We start from the raw sequence: 17,689 nt of genomic DNA, 5'->3' as shown, positions 1-17,689 counted from the left end.
TTTAAACACGGCACACTTCTCACACAACAACACACTGTTATGTTGCAGTGACAGTGTTGCCTCCAAACCATGTGACACACTGATGAAATCCAGTTTCAGACCGTGACATTACCAAATTTAGAACTGAAACACAAATGCAGGTCTGATACTGAACATTGACCAGACTTTCCACTTCGGTACATTACACAAACTATTTTTTGTAATCACTCAGTCATTTTTCAGTGCACGATTGGTTTTTGGAAAATATGATTATTTGAGCATATGTGTATGTAAATCATGAGTAACTGAATATTTATGCTGGTTTTCAACTTTTAATTTAAAATGCTGTTATTCTTGTCATGCTTTATCAAGCCACTGGCATTTGTGGATGAACCATCATCTTGTGACTCAACAATACACTACAGAGATCAATTCTATAAAAATAAATGGCTGACCTGTCAATCTATTCCATTGTATTTTGCATTGATTCCTGGCAGGTTTCAATATGATAAACTGATATCTGACATATACAGAGGTATCAGAAACGCTTAATCACACATATTTGGATGCAATATTTTTTATCTGGGATGCAGAAACTCACTTAGGCAGGAGTCCTCTGTAGGCATGTAATAGGTAGGTGGCAAAATTCAAAGACTTGCCAGTCCTGCTTCAGCTACTTGCATAGTGGGAAAATGTGTTGATCAATTAACTGCGCTAATATTTACAATGAAAGAATTCAGTGGATGAAAGACACACTGATGTGCATGTTGCCATTAAAAGAGTACATCAAAAGAACATGATGCAATAGCTGGGTGGCAAGTTCAAAGACTTTGACTGGCTGCTGGGTGGGAAAATATACTGATATTTACAGTGATTGAATTCAGAGGCAGAAAGACCTAGAGATGTACATGTGGTCATTTATAAGAGTACATCAAATAAACAACTTGAGCTTTCATTATTGTGTTCATTTCCGAGTGTAGCTGAATAAGCAGTGCACTTGAAATCAGAATCAAGACATGTTGAGACTTAGGCAAAATGCCATTTGCAAATATGGATAAGTATTTTGGGGTTAAACGACAAATTGATGAAGATTGTGATGAGATTTAGAAGAGTGCTAAAGTTGTTATGACTGATAGTTTGGATGGACCAGGAGCCAAGTGTAAGAAAGTGTGTGCCTGGCTTAGTTTTTGGAATGAGACCTTTCCTTAGATTGGCAAAATTCAGTCTGACTCTGATGGATAAACAAGAGCTATATGTCAGTTTTATAAAGAATAAAGAAATTAAACTCAGTGGAAACCAATAGTTCTTCTAATCTGCAAAGTTTTCTGTAAGCAGACTGCAACTTTTGCCTGTGGGACTCCTACGTCCATGTTTGCATATTACATGGTAATACCTTGGTGTTTCTTTTACAAAATAAAGAAAACCAGTTCAAGTTTTGTTGGGATTCATTTTCTTCATGTTGAGTAGTGAGAACATGGCGATCTCTTGCAGATATATAAATCTTTAGATCTAATTACCATATATGCACACTTATATATTGTGTTGAACTGCAAATTGCACAGACCCAGATCTGCCATCACATAATGTGCCAGAAGATCTGGGCCTGTGCAGTTTGTTAGGAGTAATCAATAGAATAAACAGCATACAGACCCTGATCTGCAGGCACATTAAGATATGGCAAATCAGGATCTTTGTTGTTTGCAGTTTGACTTGACTTGTAAGCGAGTATATACTGGTATCCAGCCCTAACAGATGGTGGAAAGATTTTAAAAAACTTGGTCAGCTAGAGGAACTGAAGGCTATAATAAGGGTAATCAAAGCAGTTTTAATGTCTGATAATGATCCATTTTCAATCACATTTTCTTGAGTATGGGTAAATGATCCCTTAGTTTACATTCCAAATTGCTTATCTTTCTCATTGGTTTAAAAAGCACTTAGTGTCCAAAAAATTTTGTACCATTGAAAATTATTTCAAATTTCAAAATCTGGTTTCCAAAAGTTTTAGGGTCTAGATATTTAGATTTAATAATGACAAAATATACATGGCTGCCTCACAATAGTATATGAAAATTGACCTAAATGTGAAACTTAAACCAAAGTATGATGGATGGACAAGCAGATACAGACAAAATTAGGACTACCAATGCTGTAGTGTGGCATGATAAAATGCTAGACTTGGAATATCCAGAGATCATACCTTGGTGTACGTGTCTTCCCAGAAGTCCAGTGTAACTAGCTGAAATGAGGTCAGCAATGCCCAGCCAAAGTGGTCAAAATTTGTGTATCCATAGTTTGGATTCTCTCCAATATCTGGTAGGCAAGTGTAATCACTTGGACATGATCTGAAACACAATGGAACATAGATTTTATGTGAATCAAAGATAAAGTGCAAAATAATTCAAACACTATACTGGCAGCAGAAATCTGCAATAAAATGAATGCTAGGTGAGGAGGTTACACTGATAAATCTGTGATAACATTTTTATAATATAAATGTTGGAAACAAAGAAAGTTTGCTTCATTCACATTTCTGGCTAAAACTCTTGCTATACTAGCACCAAAACTGATTACTGAAAATTAAAAATGTAAAATATATTCAAATAATTTACCTAAATGTGTTGTGAAAAGAACTCAATTAAATATGTGCCAAAACTGATTTCTGCCAATAATTCCATTATAGAAAACTACCAAAATTCACCACTGGATGTATAGAATGCTCAGAAAAATTGTTTGTTTTTGTTGATTAGTTTTTAAAGCACTTTTAATATATCACTGGCTATAACATGCTGAGGAAAAATAGGACTTAAGTGACTTTCCCAATGACACACCAAGACAGCTTACCCAGCTGACCTGCAAAGGAACTGAACCCACTACCCTTGGATTATGAGTTCAACACTTAACCAACTTAGCTACCATGATTATGCTCAGAAAACATAGTGAGACTGTGATTTAGAACAGAAACTGTTCCTGTGCTTGTAAGTCACCATATATACTCACTTATAAGTTAAGTCCAACTTCAAATTACATAGACCTTGATCTCTTGTTGCATAATATGCTGGCAGATCAGGTCTATGTTGTTTATTCTAATGCTTAATAAAATGTGCATCTGCAGCTGGACTCAACTTACAAATGAGTACATATGGTAAGTACAAAGAGTTAAATATTTACTTAGATTTGACAAGGATTCTGAGAAGACCTTGTTCATAATCAGGAGAGATCAATGTAAACACAATATCTACATGGATTGAGGAACATTAGTTTTGTTTCATTTTGCATTTGTGGCACAGCAACACTAACATGTTATTACATTATTTACAACCAAGACAATAGGAGCTAAGTGCCTTGCTCAAGGACAAACCAAGGTAGCTGGACTGGGCTTACCCAATGGTAAGACTTGAGTCTGCACCATTTTAGTAACCAGTCCAGATGTGAATCATTGAGCCACACTGGCTTCTGCCTGGCTTGGATTAATTGCCTCTTAAAACGTATTGGATGGAGCATCAGACCCATTCTATATTCTAAGCCCTCAAAGGGTTCAAGAATAATGAGATATGCTTATTATGACTAGGTCAACAGAAGTCTTTTCTTTGGCTTGAATGACAGCCTTTGCATAATTAAACTAACCTCGTGCCTGAGACATTGCCACATATTAAATAGTCAGCGCCATCACCTTGATACCAGTTGGCTGAAAATGACAAACAAATAACCTCTTATTATGTTAAAGAGATGTAATCAATGGGTGCATATTTTTGTTACAGTGAATTTGAGATGACCTAGCCATGTTGTCAAGATGTAAATTACTTCAGATTTCACTGGTGAATATAGCAAGGAAAAATAGATTATCATGTACACTCATGTACAAGTCAGATGCATCTGCAAACAGCATGGACTCTGATCTGTCATCGCATATCATACATACTCGCTTATAAGTTGAGTCAAATTACCAACAACAGAGATCCTGGTCTGATGCATCATAATGCACCTGCAGATCAGTGTCTATGTTGTTTGTTCTAATAATTACTCCTAACAAACTGCACAGACCGAGATCTGCCATAGTATTATGTGATAGCAGATCTGGGTCTGTGCAGTTTTAAGCATGTATATACCATAACATGCAGGCAGATCAGGATGTAGACTGCTTGTGTTTGCATCTGACTTGTATGCAAGTATATATGGTATGATCAACAGGACAGTAATATCTTCATTTCTGACTAAATATATGTCACCCAACTCTGAGTCAAAACTGTGTATACTGAAACCTTGTTTGAATGATAAGCCAGTCTCCATGGTGGTAAATGTATATATATCAAAACTTTGTTTGAATGACAAGTCACTCCCCATGGTGGTAAATGTATATATCAAAACATTGTTTTGATGATAAGCCAGTCTTCATGGTGGTAAATGTATGGCAAATGTGTATATCAAATCCTTGTTTGGATGATAAGCCAGTCCCCATAGTGGTAAATGTGTATATCAAAACCTTGTTTGTTGTTGTTGTTGTTGTTCTTGTTGTATGGTTTAACGCCATTTTTCAGCACAAGATAGGTTATACATGGTGGCCAGTATAATTGGTGGAGGAAGAACCCTGGAAAACCCAGGGAAGAACCACCGACCCCCGAGAAGCTACTGGCAGGCTTTCTCACGTACCCACGTTAGCCGAGCCTGAGACTCGAACTCACGCAGACAGAGGTGAGATGGTAGTGATCCGTAAAGATGAGCGCTGTAGACCACTCGGCCACTCGGGGCCCCAAACCTTGTTTGAATTATAAGCCAGTCCCCATGGTGGTAAATGTATATATTAAATTAATATTGCTCCTAAGTGAACTCAACCAATATCTTTTTAATGCAAGATTACCTGATTAATCAAACTCAGCTAACATTTTTATAATACAATATTATTTAACAATTTTGATCAATATCTAAACTGACAATCTCAGCTAATCTGAAGCAAAAATTACACAAAATGATAAGCATGAATTCCATAATCAACTAAGGTCTTAATAACATATAGGCCCATTTACCAAGTTTAATCAAAATCCTATAACAAATAAAGTGTCTTTAGTGGTGAAAAAACAAAATCTAGTCATAAAAATATGTGTGGATCATAATAGAAAACCCATATAACATCTTAATGATATTGCTGTTAGTCTATTTACCAGGTCTGAATATACTCAAGTCATAAATACAGACTCTCAAGAAGTGAGAGGTACAGCCATTCATATGTATGATAATGTCATTAATATGCATGGACCTTATTCATTATTGAAATTGTTTGAGATTAAAATGATAATGCATATATTTCAACTTTAATATGAATCAGGGTCAGAAATATGGCCTCTAGAGTGATAGCAAGATTATACCAATCAGATGCAAGATCACTTCCATTATTATGCATCAATTTTATTCATTATTGAACTAGGCAGAGATATTTGATGACATGCACCCATATTTCAAGTCTGATTGGAATCGGATCAGAAACATGACCTCCAGAGCAACTGATGACAGATGGATGGCAAAATACAAGATAGATGACCAATGCAGGGCCATACTGTTGGCTTGACACAAGTCCAGGTGAGCTAATAAAACAAGAGTCTTTCAAAGGGACTTACACTCTATTTTCTGAAAAAATTTGCAGGAATTGAAGATAAGACCATATCTTCTTTTTAACTGATGAGTAATGAAACTATCTCTGATGTTAATCAGCAATAAGATTTTCAAATTAGCTACTGTGGCAGCCATATTCAATATCAATGTCTGCTCCATTTTCATTCAAGAAAAACTTAAACACCATTAGAAGATTTGGAGGAAAAAAGAAATGTTGCTATGACCTTCCACTGAAGAGAATTAGAAATGAGGTTTGCAATACACTGTATGTTCATTGTGGCAGCCATATCTGAAAACCAGTTGGCACCATTTTTTTCAGGACCAGCTAAACAAAAATTAATCTTCTGTTGAAACCCAATGTCAATTAGACCTTCAATTTAAGAGGAGTAGCAGGAACAAGATTTTCAAGATGGCTGTCATGGTGGCCATACTGGATGACAGATGGGTACCATTTACATTTAGGTAGTACCAACTAGATATCATAGTGTCTTCTGATAAAAAAAACAATGTTGGTGTTACTTTCCATCCAGGAGGTGTAGCAAAAATATTTTCAAGGCAGCCATTGTGACACACATACTGAATATCAGATTCGCACAATTTTTGTTTAAAACCAATCAGACAGTTTATTCCATCCGGACTGTTGAATAATTTGCACCTTAAATGTCATCCAAAATTGTCCTGATGAAAAGTTTTAATAACTATGTTTATTACAATGGTAGCCAGGTATTAAACTGGGTGAAGAAAAGAGAAAGTTGGGCCTATCATAACGAATAACAGGGTAGTACAAATTTGTTTTCAACATGTGCAGCTTCCATAGTGACATCACGGTGGGTGACATTCAAAGCAGTTTGTACTGGATAAGACTTTTAGGTTGACCTTGTCCAAAAAGGTCCATGTAATTTAACATTAATTTTGCTGTATGTACTTCTTGGGGCACGTAAATAATGAACTTCCAAAGGAATATAGATGTATGAGGATCCAAATAAAGTGAATAAGTGCCATTTAAACATATGTGTAATCAAATTAAAAAAAATCATTTATTGTTTCATTACATCCATTAATAAAATAGTTGGTGTTGAAAGCCTACGTGACCTGTATGACCTTTACTAAAGTTCATATTCTTATACTTTCTACTGGAATGTACTTGTATCACATCGTAGTCACAGATCTGTGAAAAGCCTTTCAAAACAGTTTGACACTTTTTATCCTGAGAAGAACACTTTTCTTAAGCTTAGTGACTCAGAATGTAGTTACAATTTTTCACCCTCTGTCTGAGCATTGTGAACCAAGTTTCAACCAAAAGCATTTTTGTGCCTGAATAAAGTAAATAATATTGCTATAATAATAATGAATAGATTTTCATTTAATAAAGTAATGTACTATAGGGGAGAAATGAAAAATCTCAAACAGCTGACTAATTTATTCAATCTATAGTAAAATCCACATGGCTTAGTGCACTGTATCAAAAGCCAGGTAAATATAAAGCCAAGCCTTTCCTCTTGTAAAAACATGCAGCAGGCTGACACTTTTCCCTGGCTAGGACACCGTATATACTCACTCATATGTTGAGTCCAACTTTAAACTGCATAGATCTAGATTGGCCATGACAAAATGAGCTCACACATCTGGGTCTACGCAGTTTCTTTTGGAGTAATACGTAGAATAAACGACTATGTTCTTTGTAGTTGGAATGGACTTAGAAGTAAGAATATACAATACTGTTTCCTCTTTATAAAACTATTCGTGGGAGTCATAAAATTAACCTGTAATAGCCACTATATATTCCAAAAGAGCTGTGTTGGTAACACAAACATAGGGTATTAATGTTTGTTAAAACCAAACAGGAAACATTCAGATTCAGTGAAATGGATGAAGTGTCAATAACAACAAAATTAATCGACTAAATGGGATATATTATCATACCAGCATTATATGAGCAGCAGCAGTATAATGAGGGAGTTTTCTCCATAGGGACCACTATATGTATAAACGTCATGACATAATTACACTTGTGCATCCCCTTCATGTATTTATCTTTTCAAATTCAATAAGAACATTAAATGTTATAAAGAAAATTGTACAGACTCATGCAGTCTTCTGTGAGCCAGCTATGCTCATAATAAATGGGTGCTCTTGTGTCTCATAGGATGAGATTGTTATTTTTCTTTAGAATATGTTTCTTTACCATGTTTCTATAAAATTTGCCAAACAGGTTCATGTCATGAAGAAGACCTTGGATAAGTTCAAATGTGATCTTGAACTATGCATATTTAAATTATATCTTTGTTGGTGGAGATAATTTTTTCAGACTATAAAATATGTAAAACTGGCATGATGTAAAGTCTAGGAGATAGTTTATACTGAAATGTGTTTTTTAACAATACCTCAGAAGCCTGTTAAGTCAAATGGCTAATTGGAAAATTGCTTAAGTAAGGTAAGTGATAACAGGCCAACTAGGGTTGCATGTTAAAAGAATTATTCTAGGCTTCCTTGTACACAAACATGGATTTATAAAAAAAAAATGTCTGCATCTGATTTTATTGGATAAACATTCATTAACCATAGTAAATTCCATAATGGTACATGCTTTAAATTCAAATATATAGAAAAATCCAAACTGTGAAAAACAAAAAACAAATATATATATATATATATATATATATATATATATATATATATATATATATATATATATATATATATATATATATATATATATATATATATATATATATATATATATATATATAAAATTTAACTCCACAAGTTCTATGCATGCTTGACTCACATGTATTCTTGATAAAATCATTGTAATACTGTACATAGCTGTAGGATTCTGTTGCATTGAATGCTGGAATCTTTTTAACACATTTCTGTCGCATTATTCCCATGTAGACTTGCAATGCAAATAGCGCAAACACCATCAGACAAAACATTATCAAGATGATCACTTCAATCAGTAGTCTGAATGCCCGCAGTAATGCATTGACGATGGTCTTTAAACCTGAAATAAAGAAATAACATAAATCAAAACCCTTGAGAAAGCAATGTGTATTTGTATGTGCATTTTGTATTAAGTACATTGATTTATGTATCTTTAATATTTAATGACACCTCAGCAGAAACATGGCTATATGGTACCAATAATAATAATAATAATAATAATAATAATAATAATAATAATAATAATAATAATCATGATAATAAAGACATCAATAAATGTAGGTATGAAGTAAAAAATGATAAAATATAAAAAGATAACAATATCATAATTCTGTAAAAGATGTACAAAATTAAAGATAACTAAAATAATTAATCGTTAAAAACGTCTTGTCACGCTTTTTTAAATCAAAACTGCATCTCCTCAAAGAGTCCAGTGTTTCCTTTGATGCTACATAATCATACAGTTTCCTCATTGAGTTCACACTGCTTCTGTCCCATGGTTGAGGTTGACACTTAGACACTGACAGGATATGCAAACTAGTCTCAGCTCACCCTCATGGATGTACCGGTATGTACTTTGATCTTGGTTCACTCTTATGGAGATATGCACTTTGGTCTTGGTTCACCCTCATTAAGGTATGCACTTTGGTCTTGGTTCACCCTCATGAAGGTATGCCCTGTGGTCTGAGTTCACCCTCATGGAAGTATCCATGAGTCAGGAATATCTGTCTGACACACCAATTGCAAAGTGCCACCCTGATCTCCAGGATTTGTTCTGTGTAAAGGATGAACATGATTTTTGGCATTTCTGGAGATCAACAAATGTAGTGTACACAGCCATTTAGTGTCATTACCTTCTGCAAGGAATTTACCACTGGACTGATGCTTAAGTGGCTCCAAAAATTCTGTAGGAATTAATGAGAAGTATGTTGCTTCCCTCTCTTTATCTTTTCTACCTGCTGAGTACCAGTATTACAAAAAGATGCTGTTGTGACCATACTGACAGTTGAAGAGGTACCATTTTCATCAAGAACCAACCAGAGCTCATGATGAAACTGTGTGCCAAGTTTCATAACTGTCTGTTGACAATTTGTTCCAATTTTTGGTTACATAAGAAGGTAACAACTTAGAAGATAATATGTCTCATTAGGTATCAACTCACCAGGCACAATGGAAACAGTCCTAAGCACCCTGAAGACACGAAATGTTCTTATACCCTGCAAATTACCTAGGCCTGAACTACCAAGAACATTGTCCAGAATAACTGTAATGAATCTGAAAATAAAAAGTTAAAAATCTGTTGAGGATCTGAATGAATGCAAAAAAAACTGAAGTTACATTTCTCTGATCTGAGTGAATACAAACCTGAAGTTACATTTCTCTGATTTGAGTGAATAGAAACCTAAAGTTACATTTCTCTGATTTGAATGAATAGAAACCTAAAGTTACATTTCTCTGATTTGAGTGAATAGAAACCTAAAGTTACATTTCTCTGATTTGAGTGAATACAAACCTGAAGTTACATTTCTGATTTGAGTGAATACAAACCTGAAGTTACATTTCTCTGATCTGAGTGAATACAAACCTGAATTTATATTTCTCTGATTTGAGTTAATACAAACCTGAAGTTACATTTCTCTGATTTGAGTGAATACAAACCTGAAGTTACATTTCTCTGATTTGAGAACTGTGTATGGATAGGTTGGTCAGCAAGCACTTTTCTGACACATGAATTTAGGACGTTATTTTATTGTTTAAGAAAACACATTTATTTATGTATCATCAGAATACATACCTAAGATGCAAATCATCCACTGTAGACCAAAAGATCATGTGCAATAAACTTGAAACAAGAGTCTCACAAAGGCCCCAAGGAATTTCCAAGAATCCAAGGTAAGACTGTTTCTTCTTTGAAACTGATAAGTTTTTAGACATTTCAGATATTCTTCAGAACTTTAACATACTAGATTTTTGATAAACACATTTACTTATGTATCAAAACTATATTCTAAATAGTTTTAGTTTGCATGTTCAGTAGATACCTATAGATTTATAACAAAATTCTTTGTTATCACCATTGTTATCATGCACAGATATTCATTCAACCTGCCTCTGACATCGTCAAGATACAATTATGTGCAAATTACGTTCAAATCAATCATTAATATTTTATATTAAAATTCAGTTATGTAAGTGACATGATTCAAAATATTCATCAGACATACATGTACCCACAAATTGGATTTAAAAGAATAACTTCACACTTATTGGTGTTATCTTGCAAACAATTTGTTCATTAAATATGCAGCTTACTACCAAGTCTGGTAAAAATTAAATTCATTGAAGAAAATCATCTTCTCTCTTATAGCATTGGAACTATGAATGTTCAAAAACTTTCATAACTGTTTCCACCAACTTAAATTTTAATAAACATAAAATCTATTAGCAGTAATTATTATCCAATCTATCAATAGAGGAACATTATCTTTTTCAGGACTAAATTAGAAAATAAATAAAATATAGATACAGTTTACACAATTAGTTACCACTCTAAACTTAAACTGTTTTCTTCATAGTAAATGCTTATTACTAAAACTTTCATTCCTAACTGCATTTTGACTTGTGTGTATTGGTATATGGCCTAAATGATCGGTATGTGACCTATATGAAAGTTGTATGGCCCTCCAAAATTTGTAGAATACACTGTATTTAACTGATAATTAAAGAGTGATTCATTTTCCATCCCAAAAAATGATTTAGGAACCCTCACCCAATTTTCTCTGAGACAGGTTTAGAATGGACACACTACAGTAAGGTTACTGTGATAAGCAGGATGACCAAGGTGACCCTACCTTGGTCAAATATTGGTATCATCAATAATCATTAGTACAGGCAAATAAAGATCATTCAACTTATGACAGGGACATCAACTGATAGATCAATCTTCATCTAAAACAAGCAGAAAGTCAGGTTTAAAAAATACAGTTTTTATAAGCATCCCTTAAATCACTGGTTCCCATCCCCAGGGTTTCTCTGAGTGTGGCAAAACTTGTCAAATTGTGGAAACAGGATCATGAGGTTCAGAAAAAAATGCTTTTTAGGTCATGGCCACAAGGAGTTGGGAACCACTGCCTTAAATGTCTGGATCTCATAACTGAAGCATTTTATTATTAACAGATACAAAAGGCAAACTAACTCATTGCAATTCTAAAAAATAAACAGTGATTTAGTTTTAATATGTCTTAAAATAAAAATTCTAAAAAAAAATCTGATTTAGTTTAAATATGTAATAAAATAATAATAATGAAAATACATCATTTAATTTTGTTTTAATCTGTTCAGAGCTAATAATTTTCCCTATATGTCTGAACATAGGGGTATTTGAATATAACTTGAAACATCAACTTGATTTGGGATATAATATACTTAATGGAAGCAAATGTACACTTAGATATCTGGTTGGTATTATTTGTGTAAATATATTGTAAACAAACACCCAGAACCAACACTGAGAAATACATATTGTTTGGTACATTATGAATGAATTGTATTTTACAATGACCAAATGCATGTATGTGTGTGATTTGGATTTTTAACGTAGCTTTAACAATTTTTCAGTCATATCGCTACAATGTCTGCAGTGTGAAGTTTATAGTGATGTCTAGCACTGGGGTATCATGCCACAGACATGTAGCATGATGTCTCACCCAGTCACATTATCCTGACACCAGGCCGCCCAGTCCTAACACTAACCTCTTGATGCTGAATGCCAAGCGAGGCAGCTGTTAGTACCATTTTTGTAAGCCTTTGGTATGACTTGACCAGTGATTAAACCCACGACCTCTAGCATCCGAGGTGGATGCTCTAACCACTAGGCCACCGGAGCGGTCATAACCAAATGCAATATGTCTGTTAACATAAAATAATACCATATATATGTGCTTATAAGACAAGTCCAACTGCAAATTGCACAGACCCAGATCTACTGGTGCATTATGTGCCAGAAAACCTAGGTCAGTGTAGTTTGTTAGCAGAACAAACAACATAGACCTTGATCTTACATTCATGTTATGCTACAGCAAATCTGGATCTTTGTTTGTTTGCAGTTTGACTCGACTTATAAGAGTATATATATAATAACAAAACTATTTTGTTAGTAATGTTAGTATATACTGAGAAATCTGCAAAAATGTCCTTTCTGCCAAATATCTCCAGAACAACAATACCTGTCTTTTTTGTGTATTGTGAAAGCAAGTGTGAAATGGCTTTGATCAAGGTTACTCAACTGATCTGAGCCAGTAGATCTGGCAAGTGTGAAATGACTTTGATCAAGGTTACTCAACTGACCTGAGCCAGTAGATCTGGCAAGTGTGAAATGGCTTTGATCAAGGTTACTCAACTGACCTGAGCCAGTAGATCTAGATTAACTTTAAAGTCACCACAGGTCATTGACTGAAGGTTAATTACTTAGGCTTTAACTACAGAATGTCTTTGATCAAACTGTTGAGTCCTTAATCTTCCTTGATTAGCTTAGATTTATGTATGATAATTTATTTAGCATTCACTTAGCAACAGTAAGAATAAACATTATTGATATATCCATCTCTTCTTCTCTCTCTCCTAATTACATTTATTTCAGCTTTCAAACATTATGGTAATGCTTTTCATAATACCATTGTAATTATATTCAGTTATGTTTGCTTCTGATTTACATTACCCTCTTGTATGTTAGCACTATGATTGGCAAATTTGTTTCATTTACAGAGACACAAACATTGTATTAAGAACAAATTGTGGTGGTCACCTTAGTAGTCTACACCAGTGAATAATCCGGATAATCAGTATCCAGATAATCAAAGTTTTACTCTCTAAAATATTTTCTAGTGTAATTTGTATCCAACAGCTTAGACCCATATCATGTGTCACATAATATGCAGGCAGATCACAATCTATTATCTTCATATCATGTCACATGTCATGCAGACAGATCATGAGTTATCATTATTAGATCATGTGTCACATGCAGGCAGATCACAATCTATTATCTTCATATCATGTCACATGACATGCAGACAGATCATGAGTTATTATTAGATCATGTGTCACATGCAGGCAGATCACAATCTATTATCTTCATATCATGTCACATGACATGCAGACAGATCATGAGTTATCATTATTAGATCATGTGTCACATGCAGACAGATCACAATCTATCATCTTTAAACCATGCATCACAATATGCAGGCAGGTCGTGATCTAATTTTCAGATCATGTGCCACATAATATGCCAGCTAATTTAAATCCATGCTCTTCAGATCATGTGTCACACAGGCAGATTGTAATCCATGCTCTTCAGATTGTGTGTCACACAGGCAGATTGAAATCCATGCTCTTCAGATTGTGTGTCACACAGGCAGATTGTAATCAATGCTCTTCAGATTGTGTGTCACATAGGCAGATTGAAATCCATGCTTTTCAGATTGTGTGTCACACAGGCAGATTGTGATCTATGCTCTTCACACCCATTTAATGTATAACTGATCTGATTATTGTGTTAATTGAGTACCTACTAATATTCTGTACTTGACAAGGTAAAATTAATGCTTGTGGTTCAGACGGATAGATGTTAAACCAGTCAACAAGTAAATTACTCTGATTACTTTCCAAACAGTATTCACACACACATCAAACAAACCTGGTGCACTGCCCCCAAGGCAGTGATTTCATTACTGATGATAACAAAAGGTACATCTGTGCACGTAACTACTTTTATCAAGGGGACTTGTCTGTGCATGTAATTACCTTAATCAAGGGGACTGGTCTGTACATGTAATTACTTGTATCAAGAGAACTGGTCTGCACACGCAATTACTTTTATCAAGAGAACTGGTCTGTGCATGTAATTACTTTTATCAAGGGGTCTGGTCTGTACATGTAATTACTTTTATCTAGAGAATTGGTCTGCGTATGCAAGTAAATTACTCTGATTACTTTCCAAACAGTATTCACACACACATCAAACGAACCTGGTGCACTGCCCCCAAGGCAGTGATTTCATTACTGATGATAACAAAAGGTACATGGTCTCAGGCTAGTATTGACTAATCGTAAAAAGGTCACATTCATTGACTCAACAAATGATCAAGACTTATACTGGACAGTGTGTTTTAATATATGTTGCTGTTGATAAACATTCAGTTCATTGTGTGGTAACAAGGATAATGTGACTGGATGGGACATGATGCTACATGTTTGCGGCATAATGCCCCAAGTGCTAGACTACATAATAAACTACCATACTGCAGACATTGTAGCAATAAAACTGTAAAATTGTTAAAGCTACATTCAAAATCCAGATCTCTCTCTCTCTCTCTCTCTCTCACACACACACACACACTGTTGTATAATGTGCTGGCTGATCTGGGTCTATGCAGTCTGTTAGGAATAATCATCAAAATAAAACAACACAGACCCTGATCTGAGGGCAAATTATGCAATGACAGAGCAGGGTCTATACTGTTTCCTGTTCAAACTCAACCTATAAGTGTGTATATATGACAGTTTACGTAGGGTTTGGATCCATAAGGTAAAGCAGAAAATGATAATGCTGTAGTCGCCACTCTGATTATACAGATATGGTTGTATGTTTGTTCTCTATTAAATGCTGAAGGTTTTTATAGACACTGAAGACATTACTCATCTATTCCAATTACTGTGAATGCAATATTATTCATTAGGTACAAATGTTCAACGGATTTCATGGTTACTATATGCCACGATGTTAAAAAGCCAGTGAACAATAATCTTTGTGTGGAAACAATAGCAACCCTTGCCAAAGAATGAATCTGGTTACCTATGAAAATGGGGGCCCCGAGTGGCCGAGTGGTCTAAAACGCTCTCCGTTACGGATCACTGTCATCTCACCTCTGTCTGCGGCGGTTCGAGTCTAGGATTCAGCCAATGTGGGTATGTGAGAAAGCTTGCCAGTAGCTTCTCGTGGGTCGGTGGTTCTTTCCGGAGTTTTCCCGGGTTCTTCCTCCACCATTAATACTGGCCGCCATGTATAGCCTATTGTGTGCTGAAAAATGGCGTTAAGCCCCAAAACAACAACAACAACAACAACTACCTATGAAAATGTCATTTTTCATAAAACTACACAAATGTATACCCACAAAAATAAATTAATCCACAGTAACTAAAGTTATAAAGTCTCAATGTAATACAGCAATTGGTTATGCTTAAGCTTTCGAAATTCCTTTCTTGTCTTTATCATCATTTATTCATATCATCCTTCAACATTACCAGACCAAGATCATCATACTGACAAATATACAAACCAGTAAGCAAGATTATAACTCTTATTTATAACTTAAATTGTGTAATCAAATTGTGTATAAAAGCTAAACATTTCTTTGAAACAATTATCAAAATCTGTTAGAGTTAAAATCTGAATAAACCCATTTCATTTCAAAGTATGTCAGTGTACTAAGATCATCAGCAATAATGAACAATAGTGTCACAGAAGGTATATTATGCATGGTTGTTCTGAAAAAATATTGACCATCAGATCTCAATGACTGTAATCTTTGATCAAGTTATGCAGTCTCGAACTAAACTTAACATGGAGAAATAATTATTTCTTATGAGATTTAACATGGTCTTGAACCTTTGAACCGAAAAAGTCTATTTGTTCTTTTCTAATCATAAGTGCAAACCACCCACAAAGCTCAGTCAAGAACTTCCTCAAGAATGAAAGCTATTCTGCAAAAGCCATTTTTCTTTGAGACACAATGACCTTCACCTATTACTTCTGCCCCAAACCCAACAGACTTCTTTTCAACTAAGTTCAAGCCCTCCACAAACTTTAGTTCAAGGTATAAGGTCTAGAACAAATAAAAAAATATTATTCATTTTTATTTTCAGCTGCAGTGACCTTGACCAAACACTTTTTGACCCCACAATCAATAGGCCTCTTTCTTACCACAAACTTTGTTGAAGGTACATGGTCAGAAAATGAAGCATTTGTGCAGAAACTATTTTTTATTTTTAGCATGTGACCATGACCTTTGACCTTTAGACCCCCACCAATTAATAGGCATGTTATTTACTCCTACTGCAAGCCATCAAGATGACTTAGTTTAATCCAGGTCTGTGATGCAGAACTAAACTTAATGTGAAGAAACCATATTTTATTTTTCCTCAGTGACCTTGACCTTTCATTTAACCCCAAAATCAATAAGCTTCTACCTTACCCCAAGTGCAAGCCACCCACAAAGCTTAGCCAGGATCTATCATGTAGAATTATTGTAGATACATGCAATATACTTACGCCATCACGATGACTATGAAATCCAACCAGCTCCATGGGTCTCGCAGATAAGTGTAAGAGTTGATGATGAAACCTCTTGCAATCAGTTTGATTATCATCTCAAAAGCATAGATGGCCAGGAAGACATACCTAAAACAGACAGCAATCAACATATACAGTGTAATTTCTTGCATGGAAAACAAGATTCATCTAGAGATGACACATCAAATGGGTAAAGAATCCTGCCAAAAGTAATCTTAATATTTATACTCTTTATGAAAGTGCCCTATGGTCCAGCATATATACTGTATATACTTGCCAATAGGTCGAGTCAAACTGCAAACACTTTATGTGATGGCAGATCTGGGTCTATGCAGTTTGTAGTTGGGCTTGTCTCATAAGCAAGTATATATGTTATTTTAATTAACTGAAGGATATAAGGTACTACTTCTGCCACATTGTTCCATGGTAAAATATGATTACTAAAATCATAAAAAGCACAAAAAGTTTAAGTATTTAAAGTTTAAGTATTCTATGCAACTTGACATGGATACCAATTTTGGTTGAAATACCTTGAATAGTTTAAGAGTTATGATCCAGAAACAAAGTTTATGGACAGGCAGATCGATGGATGCAGCAAAAGATATAACCCCTGTACTGCACATCAATTGCAGTAGCACGAGAGTTGGTGGTGCCTAAGGACAATGTTCTTTAGTTGTACCCATATCAAGGTGCTTGGGGAGAATGTACTTTAGCAGCACCCCAACTTTGCTACAAAGAACAGTTTTTGTCAGTTGCCAGTCCCCCCCAATTAATAAATATAAGTGTTGTGAAGAACTGGTTAGAAAACAC

General features: G+C 34.8%; 1 protein-coding gene across 1 annotated transcript in view; it reads right to left on the bottom strand.

The window, feature by feature from the left end:
- The window catches only part of LOC149801793 (sodium channel protein 1 brain-like), a 181,705-nt gene that overhangs the window by 126,415 nt on the left and 37,601 nt on the right, over positions 1-17,689 (bottom strand). Inside the window, exons 3-7 of the mRNA XM_089956848.1 lie at positions 16,859-16,987; positions 9,689-9,801; positions 8,372-8,587; positions 3,604-3,664; positions 2,177-2,321 (exon numbers count right to left, since the gene is read on the bottom strand). Of these exons, the coding sequence (XP_089812974.1) occupies positions 2,177-2,321; positions 3,604-3,664; positions 8,372-8,587; positions 9,689-9,801; positions 16,859-16,987 (664 nt within the window). The remainder of the gene's footprint in view (positions 1-2,176; positions 2,322-3,603; positions 3,665-8,371; positions 8,588-9,688; positions 9,802-16,858; positions 16,988-17,689) is intronic.

The sequence above is a fragment of the Sinohyriopsis cumingii genome, chromosome 4 (genome assembly GCF_028554795.1).
Source record: "Sinohyriopsis cumingii isolate HCF-2022 chromosome 4, ASM2855479v2, whole genome shotgun sequence".
NCBI lineage: Eukaryota > Metazoa > Mollusca > Bivalvia > Unionida > Unionidae > Sinohyriopsis > Sinohyriopsis cumingii.
The sequence above is the reverse complement of the archived record's forward strand: the minus strand, read 5'-3'. Positions and strand labels throughout refer to the sequence as shown.